Here is a 20034-nt window from a genome sequence, read left to right as displayed (position 1 = left end):
GAACGAGAAGAGCAGGAAGGGCGTGCGGACCACATGTGTAGCAGTGTGGGTGGCCGGGGAAGGAGGTGTTGAGGAGCCCCTCGGTTTTGTACCAGTGACTTGGGATGGGTCCTGTCACCGACAGAATCAGGAACTTGCAACAGGCCAGTCTGGTTGTGGGCTGAGGCTTTCTGAGGAGAGCACGTGTTTAATTTTAGGTGTGTGGAATTGCAGTGGGAAGGGGACAACCTCATGGAAGAAAAGGCTGGTCGGGAGCCTTTTAGATGTGAAAAGGTGCTCCTCTCTGTGTGACCTCTGTCCTCCGTCTCTCCTCTTCCCCCAGAAGAGAGAGACAGATTGTATTTCGTAGCTCACGGTTGTGTGGTTTAGCAGTTTTCCAAGTTTTGGTTTGGTTGTTGTTGCTTTGCCTTGGAACTCCTTGTGTAAAGGGAGCTTGCGGATGGTGGAGCTCAGGCCACCCAAATCCTGTCCTCTGTACCCACTAAGGGGGCACCTCAAAGGACCCCGTGAAGACGGCTGGTGTGGTCCCATATACAGGTCATAAGAGACAGAATGACCAAGACTGATGGGAAGGAAATACATTTTCCTGGTTTGTGTACTGCTTTCTCTCAGAGTTCCGGAGTCCTCTGATCTCCTGAGGTCCCTCTGCCTTTCACTTACCTTCTCTGTGTTTCTGAAAGACATTGCCATCCTTCTTACGCTTTTTTTCTGAACTGGCTGGTTCCTTTCACATAGAATTTAACCTTAAGAATCTAATAATCATACACAGCCTAGAAATTCAACCATGTTATCTCTGGTGAGTGTCTCTGTTGCTAAGTATGTGGCTTTATTGCAGGGAATGCTCGAGTCATTTTAGGGTGTCAGGGTGAGCCTGGTAGTTTTGGTGCAGTGCAGTGTGTGTTCTTACGGAGGTTTCCTCATTGAAGGTGGTCTGGAGCACTGCCTGGAGGGTCTGGGAGCCAGCGGCCGTGCTTTGGCCGTGGCGATATCAATATCTGCCTTTGCTTGTGCATCGCCAGGTGTAATGACACTCATGGAGTGAGCGTTTCTATTTACTGGAAGATCAGTGGTCAAACAGAGCCCCATCAGTCCAGTTTTAGAAAGCACGTCTCTCCTATTTGCCTCTTTACACTACGCATGCACTCCAGTCACTGTCCTACAGGGAGAGAGTCCAGTGCTCCAACCTAGAGAATGTGTGTGACAGAATGGCCTTTGAATTCATAATGTACGTATTTGCTGTCAACTAATAATTTGAGGGAAACACTGCTACATTTAGTAAATGAAGCATTCCTGAATCAGAATATTCCCAGTTTCTTTATTAAGAAACCTCACATGAGAAATTCATCTGTAACTACTTCTAGATGCATCATGTCATAGACTTCAGTAATTAAATAAATCTTGGAGTTATCTTGTTCGATTCTACACTTGTAATGTGAGGTCAAAGAAGGAACTATGGCTTGGCCTCAGGAAGACAGAACACCTTTACAGTTGTCTGCCTGTCTCTGTGTTTGTGTGGGTTCATCATGAGACTCTTACCCCGTTTCTTTTTTTTTTAAAATCTTTATTGGAGTATAATTGCTTCACAATGCTATGTTAGTTTCTGTTGTACAACAAAGTGAATCAGCCATATGCATACATATATCCCCATATCCCCTCCCTCTAGGTCGTCACAAAGCACCGACCTGATCTCCCTGTACTCAGCCATAAAGAGAAACAAAATTGAGTTATTTGTAGTGAGGTGGATGGACCTAGAGTCTGTCATGCAGAGTGAAGTCAGAGAAAGAAAAACAAATACCGTACGCTAACGCATATATATGGAATCTAAAAGAAAAAAAAATGGTACTGATGAACCTAGTGGCAGGGCGGGAATAAAGACACAGACATAGAGAATGGACTTGAGGACACGGGGCTGGAGGGGAGAGGTGGAAGCTGGGGTGAAGTGAGAGGAGCATCGATATACATCCATTACCCCGTTTCTAACGTGCTTTCCCACCGTTGCTTTATATGTTGAATCAAACCCCCTGTAGCAGATGTGAGGAGCTTAGCGTAGACACCTCAGTGGCAGCCAGCGCACCACCTCATCATCTGGCCATTCCATTATCGTCAGGGCCTGGTGTCTGAGGAGGTTCCAGCCCTGCCTTGGCTTTGATGGAGTGAGGCATTTGCTGGAGTGGCAGGAGTCATCGGAGAGAGTGAGGGCTCCTGTCCTCTGAGCGGGCAAGACCGGGGAGTGTCAGACATTTCGGCAAGAGCTTTCATGAGAAGGCAGCACTGTCTGGCTGCTAAAGGCAAGATTTAATTGTTTCAGCAAATCAATTAGTCTTTAGGGACTTTAATCAGTCAAATCTGATGCATGGATGAAGTATTAGAAAGCTTGTGCCCGGAAGACCATTAGTCCTTAGCAGTTCCCTCTCTGTCTTTCGCGTGTGTGCGTCTGTGTATAAATAGTGTGGCTTCTACACATTTCTGCTAGTGATCCCTTTACTGGGAGGACTTAAGTTAGCAGATTGGTTATAATAGTCAAAAAGGAAAAACAAGGAGATCTTGCTACCCAATTTTTTTTTTTTTTTTTTTTTTTTTTGCGGTACGCGGGCCTCTCACCGTTGTGGCCTCTCCCGTTGCGGAGCACAGGCTCCGGACGCGCAGGCTCAGCGGCCATGGCTCACAGGCCCAGCCGCTCCGTGGCACGTGGGCTCCTCCCGGACCGGGGCACAAACCCGCCTCCCCTGCATAGGCAGGCGGAGTCTGAACCACTGTGCCACCAGGGAAGCCCGCTACTCAATTTTTTATTCCAGTATTCTCATTTGAAATTGTCCCATTGTGTTACGAGAACAGGAAACGTGCTCTTGGCCTTTCTGTTACGAGTTGCCATTTCCTCTTGTTGGAGTGACTCGTGTAAACAGTGTTGCAGCAGTGGCTCCACACCGGCCAGATCGGACTCCTCTGTCGTTTTAAGGCTTCTCCATTCTCTCCACGGTGGCCCTGCTCTCCACTCCCCGTTTGGAACCAAGCGTGTCCTTCTCTTCCAGATATACATCAGGGGACGTGAGGGTGTGGGACACCCGCACCTGGGACTACACAGCCCCCTTCCTGGAATCGGACTACGAGGAGGATGAGCCTGGAATGCAGCCATATGTCTCCTTTGTGAGGATAAACAGCTCGCTGGCGGTAGCGGCTTATGAGGATGGTAAGTAACCACAAGCCTCCTTGACAAAGCTTGACAAAAATTAAGCAGCTGTGGCCGGCTCCACCCATAATCCCTCCATACATACATGTGGGCACACACATACTCACACACACACCCCCCCCCTTATTCTTGCCTTTATGTGAAGAAGTTGGCCAATAACCCTCAATGCATTAGTAGGTATTGGAACACAGCGCCCTTTGAAACTGGTGTTTAATTCCTACTGGAACTGTAGGGCTGGGTTTTAGAGCCAGACACAAGGCTGGCCAAGCCATCTTAAGCAAATAACTTGTTTGGTGTTAAGTATACTTGGCCTACTTTTCCTTTAGTCTCTGCTTGATCCAAAGGAAACAGTGAAAAGAGGATAGACATAGATAATCTATTGACAAATATGGAAATAGAAAAATAAAGGTAGGCAGGGCCTACCTTTTCCTGGCACTTACATACCATACGAGATAATTTATGGTAATATGTTGTCTCTCTGGGACCAACAGAATTCTCTTTGTGTGGGGGCAACTGTGGATTTACAGCACTAGGTAAGAAGAGTCTAATAATTTTGATGGCCGTGATATTGTATTACTACCTCTCATGCTCCTGACTTCCATTATGTTGTAAAGTTTGAGTCTCCAAAAGCTTTGTCTCCCCACTTGCCTGAAAGTTGGATCACAAGATATTGCAGAATGTTAGCATTCCTGTCATGGCATGGTTGCAGATTTTCAGAGGTAGCTCAGAGGGACAAAACTGTAGTAAAGGAGCTAATGGGGAATTTTATATCCATATGCCATTTAAGAAATAAAAATTAGAGCTGAAATATTAAATATTTTCATTTTATTACTTTAACAACATGAACAACATGAACTCTGTTTTTTTGGTTTGACATTAGTTGGGCACCATTGATGGATTTTACTTCAGCCTCTAGAAATTCAGCTAAGCTGTCTCTGGGGTATGTCATAGTTCGTGTATGTTGGTTAACATCCTGGATAGATAACATAAGAGCAGCTTGAGTGTGATTCCTATGTGCCGAATTATCAATGAGGTTTTTTTCAAACAACTATGCAGAAGTTGTAATACTTTTAAGTTAGAATCATATACAGTTTTATTTATTTATTTATTTATTTATTTATTTATCTTGTGGTACGCGGGCCTCTCATTGTTGGGGCCTCTCCCGTTGCGGAGCACAGGCTCCGGACGCACCGGCTCAGCGGCCATGGCTCACGGGCCCAGCCGCTCTGCGGCATGTGGGATCTTCCCGGACCGGGGCACAAACCCATGTCCCCTGCATCGGCAGGCGGACTCTCAACCACTGCGCCACCAGGGAAGCTCCCATATACAGTTTTAGAACCATCCAGTAGCCTCTTCCTGCCACACACACATTCTTCTTCAGATCGGGAAACTGAGGTCCAGAGAAGCCGACTAAGTTATTTCCTTGAGGTTGAATCATTCATCAGTAGCAAATCGAGAACTTTGGTTGTATCTTCTAGGCCGTGCCAGGGATGTAGTGCTGTTTATGTAATGACTCTACAGAGACACCTATAAAGAGGTGCATCTCAGCTTTTTGCACCCTCACATCTCATATCTTGTGAGCTTGAAAATACAGCTTTTGATGATGTGCAAGTGTGCTGCTGGTTTTAGTTTGTTGGTTAGAATTGTAGTTGTCACCCTTATCCCTGTCGTTGCACAGAAATATTAGGAAACCTTGTAGATAGGCTAGGGAAACTTCTTTTTTCAGTAAATACTTGGCACATAATTGTCATAATGTATTTTAAATACTTGGTTTAAAAAAATTTCGTAGTTAAAATTCAAACAAAGCACAAAAGGATAATATATAAAAAAAGAAAATGTATACAAAGAAGTTGAAGTGTTCCTGCCTGCTCCCCTAGTCCTAGTTCCTCTGACGTTTCACACGTATGTCCCACTCTGTGTACTCTTCTGCATGTTGCTTTTTCACCTAATGACACATCTTGGGATCTTTCCATATTAGCACTTATAGGTAAACCCTGTTCTTTTTTAGCTTGTGTAGTATTGCATTATGTGGCTGTACTGTATTTATTAGGGCCCTTAATGGTGCACATTTGGATTGGTTTTTGTTGTTGTTGTTATTAGAAGCAGTGCTGCAAAACAATATCCTTGAACAAGTATCGTGATGGACTTATGCAAGTATAGTCACAGAGTAAATTACCAGTAATTACCGGATTGGAGGCTACAGATGCTTTACATTTTGATAAATGCTGCCAGATTGCCCTCCAAAAGGGTTTCACTAGTTTATAGTCTCACTAAAAGTATATGAGAATGACTGCTTCCTCATGCTTGTCTGATAGGTGGACATGGTACTTCACTGTTGTTTTTGTTTACCTTTCTTTATATAAGTATATATGAACATCTTTTCATTGTGTTTTTAGGTGTTTGTATTTCTTTCTCTGCAGATTGTTTCCCCATTTTCTTTGGGTTGTTATCTTCTGCAGTTGAAAATAAAGGGCTAAGGAAATAACCCTTGTCATTGATTTTAAATATTTTTTCAATTTGTCCCTTATTCTTCAGTGGACTTTGTTTATGGTTTATTTTTCTAGACAGTAGTTATGTGTGTATGTGTATATATGATTTTAATTTTTTAATCCGTAAATGAGTGGGTTTTATTTTGTAATTTAATGCATTTGACTAAGTAATACATTTTAAGGGATGTAAGATCAAGCTAATATATAAAGTTATGCATTGCCAAGTCTTGCTTCTACCCATTTTTGTCCACTCCATTCTAAAGCAGCCATATTTTTTAGTTTGTTTTCGATCCTTCCAGTATTTCTTTATTGTAAATACAAGTAAGTATTAGTATCTATTCACATTCTCTCCTCCCCCCACCCTTTTTTTTTTTTTTTTTTTTGGGCTGCGTTGGGTCATCTTTGCTGTGCGTGGGCTTTCTCTAGTTTCGGTGAATGGGGGCTACTCTTCGTTGTGGTGTGTGGGCTTGTCATTGCGGTGGTTTCTCTTGTTGCAGAGCACGGGCTCTAGGGGCGTGGGTTTCAGTAATTGTGGCGCACGGGCTTAGTTGCTCCGCAGCATGTGGGATCTTCCTGGACCAGGGAACGAACCTGTGTCCCCTGCATTGGCAGGCGAATTCTTAACCACTTCGCCACCAGGGAAGTCCCTTCCCCCCTTTTTAAACAAAAGATAGCATACTAGTTTATATCATCCCATACCTTGGTTTTTTTCACTTAATGGCGTATCTTTTTTTTAATTGGATAAATTTGACATGTAACATTGTGTAAGTTTAAGGTATACAGTGTGTTACTTTGATACATTTATATACTGTAATATGGCTGCCATTGTAGTGATATTTATCACTACATAATTACAGTACAATATTGTTATCTGTATTCATTATACTATACATTAGAACCCTGTGGTTTATTCACCACTTGTTACAAGTTTGTACCTTTAAACACCATCAATCTTATCCCACCTGTCCCCCCACCCCCTGGTAACCACCGTTTTACTCCGTTTTTTTAAACAGGTTTGACTTTTCAGATTTCACATGTAGGTGATACCATATAGTACTTGTCTTTCTCTGACTTTATCTCACTTAACATAATATGCTCAAAGTCCATCCACGTTCTTGAAAATGGCAGGATTTCCTTCTTTCTCATGGCTGAATAATATTTTATTGTGTATGTATACCACGTCTTTTTTATCCATTCATCCATTGATGGGCATTTGGCTTGTATCCGTATCTTGGCTATTGTAAATAATGCTGTAATAAACCTGGGAATGCTTACGTCTCGTTAATGACATAGCTTGAAACGTTGTCCACATCAGTGTATGGAGAAGATGCTCCTTTTTCATGGTATTCCACTGTGTACAGGCACTGTGGTTTATTTACACAGTCCTTTATTGAGGAACAGTTGTGTTATGCTTTTGCTATTACAGTGTGGTAGTGAAAAGCCTTGTATATATGACATTTCATGTAAATGCAGGAAGGATTATTTCCTACAAAAATGTCTGGGTCAAAAGGTGGGTGCGAATGGGCTTATATTATTTTGCACTCGAACCAGCAGGGTATGAAGTTGTGCCCATTTTCTCAACAAAGTATGTTTCAAACTGTTCAGTATTTGTCACTTTGATAGATAAGAAATGGTATCCAAATGTTTCAACTTACATTTCTCTTAGTGTGAGAGAGGTTGAATTTTTTCACATGTGTACCTGCTACTTATAATTCTTTTTTCTTCTGTTACTGTTAGGGCTTTAAAATTTTTTTTTTTAATTGAGATGATACTATATAAATTTCAGGTGGACAACATAGTGATTCACAATTTTTAAAGGTTGTACTCCATTTATAGTTTTTCTAAAATATTGACTATATTCCCTGGGCTGTACAATAATATATCCTGGTAGCTTATTTATTTTATACATAGTAGTTTGTACCTCTTAAACCCCTACCCCATCTTGCCCCATCTGCCCCTCCCCCTTCCCTCTCCCAGTAGTAACCACTAGTTTATTCTCTGTATCTATGAGTCTGCTTCTTTTTTGTTGTATTTGCTAGTTTGTTTTATTTTTAAGATTCCACATATAAGTGAGATCATACAGTATCTGTCTCTCTGTCTGACTTATTTCACTTATCATAATGCCCTCTAAGTCCATCCATGTTGTTGCAAATGGCAAAATTCTATTCTTTTTTATGGCTGAGAGGTATTCCATTGTGTGTGTGTGTGTGTGTGTGTGTGTGTGTACACCACATCTTCTTTACCCATTCATCTGTTGATGGACAATTAGGTTGCTTCCATATCTTGGCTATTGTAAATAATGCTGCTATGAAGATTGGAGTGCATGTATCTTTTCAAATTAACGTTTTCATTTTTTTTTCAAATATATACCCAGGAGTGGAATTGCTTAGTCATATGGTAGTTATATTTTTAGTTTTTTGAGGAACCTCCATACTGTTTTCCACAGTGGCTGCACCAATTTACATTCCCACCAGCAGTGTATAAGGGTTCCCTTTTCTCCACATCCTTGCCAACATTTGTTATTTGTGTTCTTTTGGATGATAGTGTTATGGCTTATCTTTATATTTGAATCTTGACCAGTATAGAGTTCATCCTAGAATAGTATATGAATCTGATTATATCTTTCCAGCATCTCTTATTAGAAAGCCCATCTCTACCTCACTGGTTTGAGGTGCTGCCTTTACAAGTTTTTGCATCTGAAACTCTTAGTATTTCGGTCTGTTTCTGGATGTTACATTCTGTTCAGTTGATCTGTCTAGTTGTTTACACTTATATCATCACGTTTGTCTGTCTTATTATTTTGGGTTTCATTTTACCCTTCTGTGGGTAAAATCTATAGTACTTCCTTGGCTGCATCATTTACATTGAAATCTTTGCTTTGTCTTGAATTCCTTTTGGTATTAGGATTGTTTCTTTGATAAAAGCTCCTGTGTTTTCTTGCTCCTCTCTCACTCAGCTTGTTTTACCAGTCTGATGGGAATTGTTACTTTCTGAGATAAGCAACAGCTTCTCATTCCCCCCTCCAACCTCACCCCAGACCTCAGGTAGCATTGTCTTTGGTCTTACTTCAGTTTAACAGATTGTCACTGTGGTATTTGTACCAACCTACTCCTGAGTAACTACTTCTGGGCAAAGACAGGTTGAAATAATCAAACACACATTTTGTATTGCTTCTTTCTAGGAGCAGGGAACATGCGCTTCTTAGGCAGTGCCATAGCACAAAGGAAATTCACCTCGTGAGGTCTGAAATTCGTGACTGTGCCCCACAGAACAGAAGAATAAGATAATAAAATGAGCCAGTGAACTTCAGCTCCCTGTTTGTGCCAAAGGGAAGCTCTGTAGCTCTTGAGACCCCCTTGATGGTCTGTCTGTACACATATTCTCTGCAGAAGGAGTCAGGTCCAGAGGGGGAGATGGAAACTGCTTTGGGAAAAAGTTAGTCATCCCCACGTCCTTTTTAGCCTCCTGGCCCTGCAGGAACACTGTACCACCCACCTGGGGTGTTGAGATTTGGCAAGATGATCCACAGTTGTGATTTTTTGAATTCCAACCCACTGGCCTCATATTTCTTCTGCCTTGTTTCCGATTGTCAGCACTGGCCATCCTCCAGTTTGATTTTACCACTAATTGTGTTGCACGTTACCGTACCGAAATGAATCAAATCAAAATGCTTTTCCTGGAGCATTAGATAAAGCAGGCGAAGGTTCTGAGTAATGAGCAGATGCTACTAATGCAGGGACAGTGCAGACCTTGCCAGGACTCCATCTGCTCCATGCTTGCCTGCCTTTGGCCTGGAGCCGCAGCACTGGGGAATGGCAGTATACTCGAAACCCGCTCCCTGTTCAGAGTTTGTCACGAAAACTCACTCTTCGGTGAGAAATGAGATTACACACTTCTTAGGTGCAAAGAAGTTCTTATTTGTCCCCCTCAGTGGAGAGAGGAGAGACAAGACCCAGTGCACATTAGCATGTGGAAGCCTAGATAGGACAGCCAACAGTCGTCTTTCTGTGGTGCCATCAAGCAAGGCAAAGTGGCTTATCCACTCCTGCAGCACTCCTAGTGCAATTGTCTGAATACACGCATGCTCCATTGTCCAGGGTTGTGCCTGACCTGGGCCGAAGTGACTGTGATTTCTCATTTACTGTCGTGCACACAATGGGTGGGAGTGGGTCTCTCCAAGCGTCTTCTTAGCAGTGAACAGTAGGACCATATTTTAGACGGCTGTAGAGACTAGGTGCTTCTAAAGTTTTATTTGTAATTTTATGTTTAATAAAAAATCAGTTCTTCAATAGTTTTGTTTATGTGTCTCATTTGTATGTTGATGATGACATTTCAATTTAATAGCATAACCTTTGAATGTAATATTCAATCTTCTCCTCTCCCCTGGTGTTTCAGAAGTGGATTATTAACATAATAATGCATTGCTTGGGAGATGGCTAAGATACCTGACTGTGGATTGTGGAGAATTTTGTGTTTTTTCAAGGCCTGCCTTTTCTGGTCATTTTTCTCTTAAAAGTTTCAATAAGTAATTCTTGCCTGAAACCGTTGCCTACCCTTAGGTCTTAGAAGTCTTATTCAGACACTCAGTGGATAAAACAATATGAAACAACTTTCTGATAAAAACCAAAAAAATACCAGATGGAGTCCTTTTTTCTTAACAGTAAGAGTGCTCACATTTTAAAGATATTCAGAGTGGATTTAAAAATTGAAATGCAGAGTTTTGAACTGAGGTGGTTCTTTCCATACTGAGGAAGTATTTCTTAGGGCACTGAACTTTAAAGTTGACTGCCGCCTGGAATGGTCTAGGGTGTTAGATTTTGTTTCATAGACAAGCCATAGAGACTATGTTTATGTGATGGAGGAAGTTGCTGAATAAAAATGCTTTTTTAAAGTTTTTCTATTCTTCAGTGAGGGGAGTTTGAAGTTATATTTGTTTTACACTTGCTTATATGTGCTTTGGACTGAATATGCATTGTAACTAAATAATAGTTCAGTGTTCCTCAAGTAGCATTCCACAGATAAAATCGTGGGTGGGAGTTGTGAGATCTCTAGAAAAAATTTTTTTTTTTTTTTTTTAGTAGTAGAGGGAAGGATTGATTATTTATTTATTTATTTATTTATTTATTTATTTATTTTTGGCTGTGTTGGGTCTTCGTTTCATGTGAGGGCTTTCTCTAGTTGCGGCAAGCGGGGGCCACTCTTCATCGCGGTGCGTGGGCCTTTCCCTGTCGCGGCCTCTCTTGTTGCGGGGCACAGGCTCCAGACGCGCAGGCTCAGCAGTTGTGGCTCACGGGCCCAGTTGCTCTGCGGCACGTGGGATCTTCCCAGACCAGGGCTCGAACCCGTGTTCCCTGCATTGGCAGGCAGATTTTCAACCACTGCGCCACCAGGGAAGCCCAGGAAGTTTTTAAAAATCTGTGTATTTTTATGGTAATTTAAAAAAGGAATCTGGATCTTTTGACCTTGTAACTAAACCATACTGTGAGATCTCATTATTTGAATTTGCATTTTGTAGTCACAGGCTGTTGGCACCAAGTGATCACCTGTGTGCCTTGTAATGCTTTGTTTTTCACACTGACTGATTCATAGATGAATTCTTAGAGGTCTGCAAACTCTCAAATTTAAGAAACACTGGAGAGGGAAGTTCTCATGCTTTAGGCACACATTAGTAGATGATCAATTTCTAGGATAACTACAAAATTTTGAAGTTACTAGTGAAAATAATTTGAAATAGTTTTATCATGCAGGAAACAGTGGCACATTGCATTTATGATACAAGGTTTGGTGTTAATCCTTTGGTTAATTGGGGGGTGGTTTTACTGAACACTGATATATTTTTTTAAATACATCTTTATTGGAGTATAATCGCTTTACAACGTTGTGTTAGTTTCTGCTGTACAAGAAAGTGAATCAGCTATATGCATACATATATCCCCATATCCCCTCCCTCTTGCATCTCCCTCCCACCCTCCCTATCCCACCCCTCTTGGTGGTCACACAGCACCGGGCTGATCTCCCTGTACGTTGCAGCTGCTTCCCACTAGCTATCTGTTTTACATTTGGTAGTGTATATATGTCCATGCCACTCTCTCACTTCGTCCCAGCTTACCCTTCCCCCTCTGTGTCCTCAAGTCCATTCTCTACGTCTGCATCTTTATTACTGTCCTGCCCCTAGGTTCATTAGAACCATTTTTTTAGATTCCGTATATATTGAACACTGATTTTTAATGACACAGCACGATGCATAAATTTTGAACTGAATGAAATTTAGAAACAGTATATCAGTATATGGGATGTAGCTAAGGCAATGCTTAGAAGGAAATTTATAGCATTAAGTGCTTATATTAGAAAAGAGAAAGTCTCAAATCAACAGTATAGTTTTTCACCTTAAACTAGAAAAAGAAGAGAAAGTTAAACAAAATAAGCAGAAGGAATAAAGTAATAAAGATAAGGGCAGAAATCAATGAAGTAGAATAGAGAAAAAAACAATAGAGGAAAATCAATGAAATGGGCAACTGTTCCTTTGAAAATTTTGACCGAATTGACAAACCCTAACCAGATTGATCAGGAAAAAAAGAGAGAAGAAATGAATTACCAACATGAGGAATGTAAGAGGGGACATCACTACAGATCCTATAGATACTAAAAAGTTACAGTGAACTATTATGAACAACTTTATGCCAGTAAATTCAACCAGTTAGATAAAATGGATACATTGATTTTTTGAAAAACAAACTACCTAAGTTCACTTAATAAGAACTGTAAAACATGAATAGCTATATTTCCATTAAATAAATTGAATTTGTAATTTAGAAGTTTCCACAAAGAAGACTGCAAGCCAAATGGCTTTACTGGTGAATTCTCCCAGACATTTAAGGAAGAAATAATACCAGTTCTACACACTTCCATAAAATAGACTAAGAGGAACACTTCTCAACTCAGCTTGTGAGGCCAGCATTACCTATCAAGACTAAAGAAGAAAAAATAATAACTAATATACGATAACAAGTATACTACAGATTGATAGTCCTCATGAACATAGATGTAAAAATCCTTTAGTGTTATCATTAGAACTTTCATTGTAAATCCATCCTGATTGAGAAGTCACTTAGTTTTCAGGGCAGCTACTGAAAACATTTGTAAGATACAAGTTAATATGTTTTTACTTTTGTTAGAGATAGCCTTTCAAATTATTTTTTAAAACCATTTTATTATGGAAAATTCAAAATATGCAGAAGTGGAGAGAATAGTATGATAAGCCCCCACATCCCTGTCCCTCAGCTTCAGTAGTTACCAGCATTGCTTTTAAATTACACAGGTTTCTAAATATTACACAGTTATATCACTCAACATATGAGTGGAGCTATTTTTGAAGACAGACATATTTTCCTGTTAGCAGTAAACAGTAGTTTTAAAAAGAAAAAGAACAAGGAGGCTAAGACTTACTGAATGCCAGTCCTGGCCCAGGCCCTACTGAATGCCAGTCCTGGCCCAGGCCCTGTGCCGGCCTGATCCAGGAGAAGTGGTGGTGATGTTACAGATTCCTTTGGAGGTTTTTTTTTTTTTTTTTTAATTTATTTTATTTATTCATTTTTGGCTGCATTGGGTCTTCCCTTCTGCACGTGGGCTCCCTTTAGTTGCAGCGAGCGGGGGCCACTCTTGCGGCGGTGTGTGAGCTTCTCATTGTGGTGGCCTCTCCTGTTGCAGGACACGGGCTCTAGGCACGTGGGCTTCAGTAGTTGTGGCATGCGGGCTCAGCAGTTGAGGCTCGCGGGCTCTAGAGAGCAGGCTCAGTAGTTGTGGCGCACAGGCTTAGTTGCTCCGTGGCATGTGGAATCTTCCAAGACCAGGGCTCGAACCTATGTCCCCTGCATTGGCAGGCGGAATCCTAACCGCTGCGCCACGAGGGAAGCCCTTTCCTTTGGAGTTTAATTCACTTTAACCCATCAATGAATCGGAAGTAGAATTTGAGTTTTTAATTTAATTTTGTATATCCGTGTGAAATATTAATTATAAAATTATGTGGATTGTGATTGGGAAAAATAATAAAGATATCTCATCACTGATAAAATTAATATTTATAAAGATATGTGTACAAATTATAACAAATTGTTTGATGTAGTATTACATGTAGAAAAAACATCTAGTAAGAAAGTGTTCTTTCTCTCCCTACCACTACCGGGTCCTGGTTCCCCCCAGTTACCCCCTCTCTTCTCTAGAGACATTGACCACTCCCAGTGTCTGATATAGTTTTCCAGATATACTCTATATTGTTTACATCACTTAGTTATAGTGCAGGAGAAAATTGGCTGGAGTTAGTGGCTGTGTGCACAATGATGTCTTTCTTGCACTATCTGCCTTCTCTGCACTTCCCCTTATAGAAGAGCTGGTCCAAATTCTTCCTCATTGATCTGTTTTTCCTTTGACTTTGCTAACTGTAAATGTTTCTATTTAGTCACATTGTCATATTCCTACACTATATCACTTGCCTCCTTTTTAATTTACTCTTTGTTTTTGATTCTTCTTTTTAGAATGTTCTTTCTTTCTGCTTTGAACTTGAGACTACTAAATATATTCATCTTTCCTCCTTCTTGACTCAGTTTCTGCCTTGGTGATCTTATGTCTTGTCGTTCCTTTGCTTATGCACTAACCAGTCACTTCATTGGTCCACAAGCCCATTCACATTCCCTTGTCAGTCTGGAATGCAGCTTCCAGAATACTTCATATGTATTGTTTTTCTGCCATAAGCAACAGAGTTCAGCTTTAGAGCTCTGTTCAGCTGGGACGTTGAGGATGAGTGGATGCAGCATCTAGGTGAGGGATAAATTTCATTTAGTTTTTTGTTTCAAGACCCTCCATGATTTAGCCCTTCTCTATGTCCCTTGTTTACGCTGATTTTAATGTCCTACTGACCTCTTCTCCCATGAAAGCAGAACTTTTTTTTTTTTTTTTTTTTTGGTGGTATGTGGGCCTCTCACTGTTGTGGCCTCTCCCGTTGAGGAGCACAGGCTCCGGACGCGCAGGCCCAGGGGCCATGGCTCACGGGCCCAGCCGCTCCGCGGCATGTGGGATCTTCCCAGAATGGGGCACGAACCCGTGTCCCCTGCATCGGCAGGCGGACTCTCAACCACTGCGCCACCAGGGAAGCCCCAGAACTTGTTTTGTCCTCTCAAACTTTACGCCACTTACATCTCTGGCGTAATTTCATAGTGATGTTGTGTAGACTTAATGAGTGAAGAGGTACATGTTTAGTGAGTGCTGTGGGTATATTTATTTATTTATTTATTCTAAATGTCCGATTTAATACATGAATCAAACTTGAAGAAGCCCAAAGAAATAACCCTTGAAGCATCCTTGAAAATCTCTTAACAACTGGTTTCTTCAGCACACGTCTCTTTAACACACAGATTCTTTAACATGTGCCCATGATGCAGATATTTTACGCAACTGGTTACAAGGAGCGCCTTACGCTTAGACATGAGACATGCAAGAGGGAAAGCAGTCATTCAGCTGTGGGTTTATGAGAAGCGTCTATATCAATGAACCCCAGTCCCACCAAAAATGTTACTACTGGGACCTGTGCTTGGCTGCCTCCTGACTCTCCCCTCTCCCAGCTCTTCCTACTTTCCCAGCCTGGTCCAAGCTTCATCAAAGCTATTTTTGGTTACTGCATCACACACACACACACACACACACCACACACCACACAACACACACCACACACCCACCACACACACACCCCAGTCAGCACTCCCATGGCTGCCGTGGGCCAAGGAGAAACTCAGCAGGCAAACCTCCAAATATTTGGGCTGAGAGCAGTGCCTGAAGGGCAAATATCAGGGCCCCTGGACTGGGTGGGGCCCAACTCCATCCTCACCCCATCCTGGGTCAGAAGCATCCCCACACACACACATGCACTTGGCCAGCCTCCTCAGGGCTGGGAGGTGGCCTGCCCTGGGCCCCTGTTTGCTCCAGGTTTACACTGTAGTAAAAATACGCCTTTTCTCTGTCGGCCAGAGATCTGCAGGATTGGCTATCTTGCGTGGCTCCTCCTCTGACATACAGGGAAGAGCAAGGAACATTTACTGATCACCTACGACCTGTATGGGTGTATTTTAAATTTCTGTTAAGGTGCTTTTTCTCATTGCAGAATTTCCTTTGACTCCTCCTTAATTTCTTATAGGCAAGTGTTTATTTACATGGTGGAAATTTATGAATAGTCAACGTCACTCAGTGTCTGAACTGCAGTTAGTTGATCTTGTCTACTTAATTATTATGAAGCTGAGACCAAGCCTCAGGTGTTTATTGTGCAAGCTCAAGTGAACAGGAGCTCATGGCTAAAATAAGTTCTGATCAAGAAAGTGCTATGGGGGCTTCCCTGGTGGCGCAGTGGTTGAGAGTCCACCTGCCGATGCAGGGGACATGGGTTTGTGCCCCGGTCCGGGAAGATCCCACATACCGCGGAGCAGCTGGGCCTGTAAGCCATGGCCGCTGAGCCTGCGCGTCCGGAGCCTGTGCTCCGCAACAGGAGAGGCCACAACAGTGAGAGGCCTGCGTACCAAAAAAAAAAAAGAAAGGAAAGCGCTATGGGACTTCCTTGGTGGCGCAGTGGTTAAGAATCCGCCTGCCAATGCAGGGGACACGGGTTCGAGCCCTGGTCCGGGAAGATCCCACATGCTGCAGAGCAACTAAGCCCGTGCGCCACAACTACTGAAGCCCCGCGCACCTAGAGCCCGAGCTCCGCAACAAGGGAAGCCACTGCCATGAGAAGCCTGCGCACCGCAAGGCAGAGTAGCCCCCGCTTGCCACACCTAGGGAAAGCCCGCGCACAGCAGGGAAGACCCAACTCAGCCAAAAATAAATTAATTAATTAATTTAAAAAAAGAAAAAAAGCTCGAAAGACCACCAGACAAACTGTGCAGTTCAATAAGTGACCAGTCTATGACTTTCTAAACTGTTAACCTGTTTTAAATTTAATGGTGCATGAAAAAGATCAGAGGGGAGGGATAATACCAATTGTCTTTTTCCAAAACCAGTTCAGCAGTTATTTACCTTTCAAGCAATTAACATAATTACCATTATGCTAAAAAGCAATTTTGGGAAGTTCTGCCCTGAGCTCTTATGATTCCACTGGGACAGTTTTAGTTGGGACTTATCTTTTTGATGGAAGCCTAATTGCAGTTTTGGCTTTGTGCATGCAAACAGAAGCAGCTAATTGTTTAGGCAAATAGCAGATTAATTTAAATATGCATCCGTAATAAAACAAAAACAGTATCCATTATGGTTCTTGTTCCTGTGATGAGGAATATAAATATTCTGTGCAAGTACCATTAGGTGGAGGTCTTAAGGATTGTCGACATTATTTCACAGTGGTAGCACTTTCCTGATGTAGAGTAATCTTTACAAAAGCTAACATAAATCAGTTTAAACTCATTTAGATCCCATTTCCACTATGTGCAGTTTCATTACCACACTCTGGCTGGCCTCCTTTGGGAGGTGGAAGGGGCATGCTGCAAACTGGCATGGGTGCCCATCCACAGCTGCTGAGCAGACGTTATGTCTCCTCCAAAGACTGGCCATCGTTACTCATCTCCCCATAAATGACTGTTCCTAGGCTAGGGTGAACTCAGAGTTCCTGCAGCCCTGGTGCTGCTTGTCAAGGTGGAGGGCCCTGAGCCCAAAGAGCAGTGGGACTGCCAAGCCCTACTCCTGTCTACTTTATTGGGCCAATGGCCCTCACTCATTGTGGTCTTCCGCAGTTTTTGAGAGACGCTTTTTTTTTTTTTTTGCCTGTGTCCTTTTCATTTTTCTCCTGAATGAAACAGTATTGTGATCCCAGCACTAGCTCAGAGGTAAACATCTTTTACGCAGCCATTGAGGTTTTGTCATGGAGAAAGACAGACACCTGGTCTCCTTTCAGCTTTCCCGGTGTGGGCATGAGCCCCAGCTCTGAGGGTTATTTATGCCTGGTTCAGGGAATGATGACAATGACCTGTTTACTAAGTCAGTACTGAGGAACCACCCAGAAGCTCCCTTTGCGTTTGCTGAGAAGTTTTCTCTTGTTTCACCTTGGCCTAGCGTACGGGATAAGGGTGGTAGACACCTTTTGGGGTGTCTCCTTGCTCTGAAGCCCCTCTAGAGGTGGACCTATTCATAGAATTTGAGTTGGTCTTTTGACATCAGCTGAGTAGACAAGGATGGGGACCCCAGGCCTGGGGGCAGCTGATTCATGGTCTTGGCTGAACCGTTTAGGCTGCAGACTTTCAGTCTCAATTGTGTGCTTGGAGTAGAAGCTCTTGTGAAGTGGGGAAGAGAGAAAGCTGCTTTGTGTAGAGCGAGAGGGACGCACGGTTACCGAGAGAAGCAGAGGCAAGACGTCTGGTGCAACAGGAGACGGACTACCTTGATCTGAATCTTTTCCTACTTCTGGTTCTGATCCCTTTTACTGTCCAGCTGTATTTCCTGCCCTTGGGTTCCATGAAATAGCCTTGTTCCTTTTCAGTCTGTTTCCTTTTGTATTTAAACCAGTTTCAGTGGATTTGTTTCTTACAACCAAATATTCCATTGCTAAAACATAAGACAAACATTCAGCAAACCTTTATTGATGTTCAGCCACTTTCAGTACTGTGAAGTCACTCCTAGGAAATGCAGCAGAAAAAGGACACAATCCTGCCACTTCAGAAATCCACCCAATGCTAGGAGCCAAATCCATATTAGTGCTGTGTCTGCAGTATGATAAAACGTGGCCTTTCAAATGAATTTACATCAAATTTTTTAAATCATCACCTGTTTGGGAAGGAAATTTATTTGGCTCTGATAGGTATTGATTAATATTGTGCAATGGATGTGGACCCAGTTCAACTTGAAATGTCTGCATAAGTAGCTTCTCCTTTTGGGGAATCTTAAATAGTTTGACAATAGGACTTATCCATTGTTAAGCTTAGCCACTGTCCCATTGCAGTTTGTGTATATATCTTTTATATTTTTGTTACGTTATATTTTCATGGCTATAACATGTCTTTCTGCAGTGAGAATTTTGTGAGAACAGAGATCATATCCCTCCCGTATGCCCCCAACCAAGATGCTTGGTGATGCCACTAGAATGTCAGCTCCATGCGGTCAGGGACTTTTTTGTTTTATTTTGTCTTGTTCACTGCAGTTTCCCCAGAGCTTAGAAAGGCGAGGGCTCAAATATACGTGTTGAATGTATTGTTGCATTAACTCCTTTTTGGCTAAATATTGGTTAACATGGATAATAATCCACTACAATATTATAAAACATTCTTATAATTCAAGTATTCACTGTTCAAGCCCCTGCAGTTTTGAGGTTGTAAAAGTAGCATGATATAAACTATATTAAATAATAAAATTACCTTTTATAAAATTAGCTTTCGGGCCTCCCTGGTGGCGCAGTGGTTGAGAGTCCGCCTGCCGATGCAGGGGATACGGGTTCGTGCCCCGGTCTGGGAGGATCCCATATGCCGCGGAGCGGCTGGGCCCGTGAGCCATGGCCGCTGGGCCTGCGCATCCGGAGCCTGTGCTCCGCAACGGGAGAGGCCACAACAGTGAGAGGCCCGCGTACCACAAAAAAAAAAAAAAAAAAAAAAAAAAAATTAGCTTTCACTCAAGCATCCATCCTGTTAGCTGCTGTGTCTGTCCCTGCTCACCTTGCCCATGTGTCTTGGGGTCAAATATCCAACAACACAGTTGCAAAGTGAAATTGCACAAGCTGCAGGATTTAATAATGTTAAAAGTGGTAAGGGGAAGAGCAGTAAAAGTGGTAATTACATGGGTAAATATAAATGGCTTTTTTTGTTATTTCTCTTTAAAAGACAATTGCCTGCTTATGCAAAAATAACAATGTATGTGGGGTTTATAACATACAGTAGAAATAAAAAGTGTGACAAGAATAGCAGAGAGGCTGGGAGGGAGGAAATGGAAGTACACTGCTTCACTGTATGTGAAGGGGTGTAATATCGCTTGAAGGAAGACTGGTAGTTACAGATGTGTGCTAAAAACCTAAAGCAACAACTAAAACACAAAGAGTTTTGGCTAATAAACCAACAAAGGAATTAAAATGAAATAAACACATCATTAATTCAAATACTCAGTCCGAAAGAAGGCAGAAAAAGAGGGAGAAAGGGAGCAAAGAGCAAATGGGACAAATAGAAAACAAGCAGCAAAATGGTAGATTAAACCCATCCTTACCAGTTATCACATTAAAGATAAGAGTCTAAATACCCCAGTTAAAAGCAAGATCAGTTAAATGCCATCTATAAGAAACCCACTTTAGATATAAAGACACAACACAAAGTGAAAGGACAGAAAGACACATCGCGTGCTAACAGTAACCGAAAG

At 42.1% G+C, this 20034-nt stretch overlaps 1 protein-coding gene across 1 annotated transcript in view; it reads left to right on the top strand.

The window, feature by feature from the left end:
• Window positions 1–20034, top strand: part of FBXW8 (F-box and WD repeat domain containing 8) — a 117391-nt gene that overhangs the window by 42982 nt on the left and 54375 nt on the right. Inside the window, exon 5 of the mRNA XM_081252506.1 lies at window positions 3030–3187. Within this exon, the coding sequence (XP_081108632.1) occupies window positions 3030–3187 (158 nt within the window). The remainder of the gene's footprint in view (window positions 1–3029; window positions 3188–20034) is intronic.

This window comes from Mesoplodon bidens (assembly GCF_964165515.1).
Source record: "Mesoplodon bidens genome assembly, chromosome: 13".
In the NCBI taxonomy this organism is placed as follows: Eukaryota; Metazoa; Chordata; class Mammalia; order Artiodactyla; family Ziphiidae; genus Mesoplodon; species Mesoplodon bidens.
The sequence above is the reverse complement of the archived record's forward strand: the minus strand, read 5'-3'. Positions and strand labels throughout refer to the sequence as shown.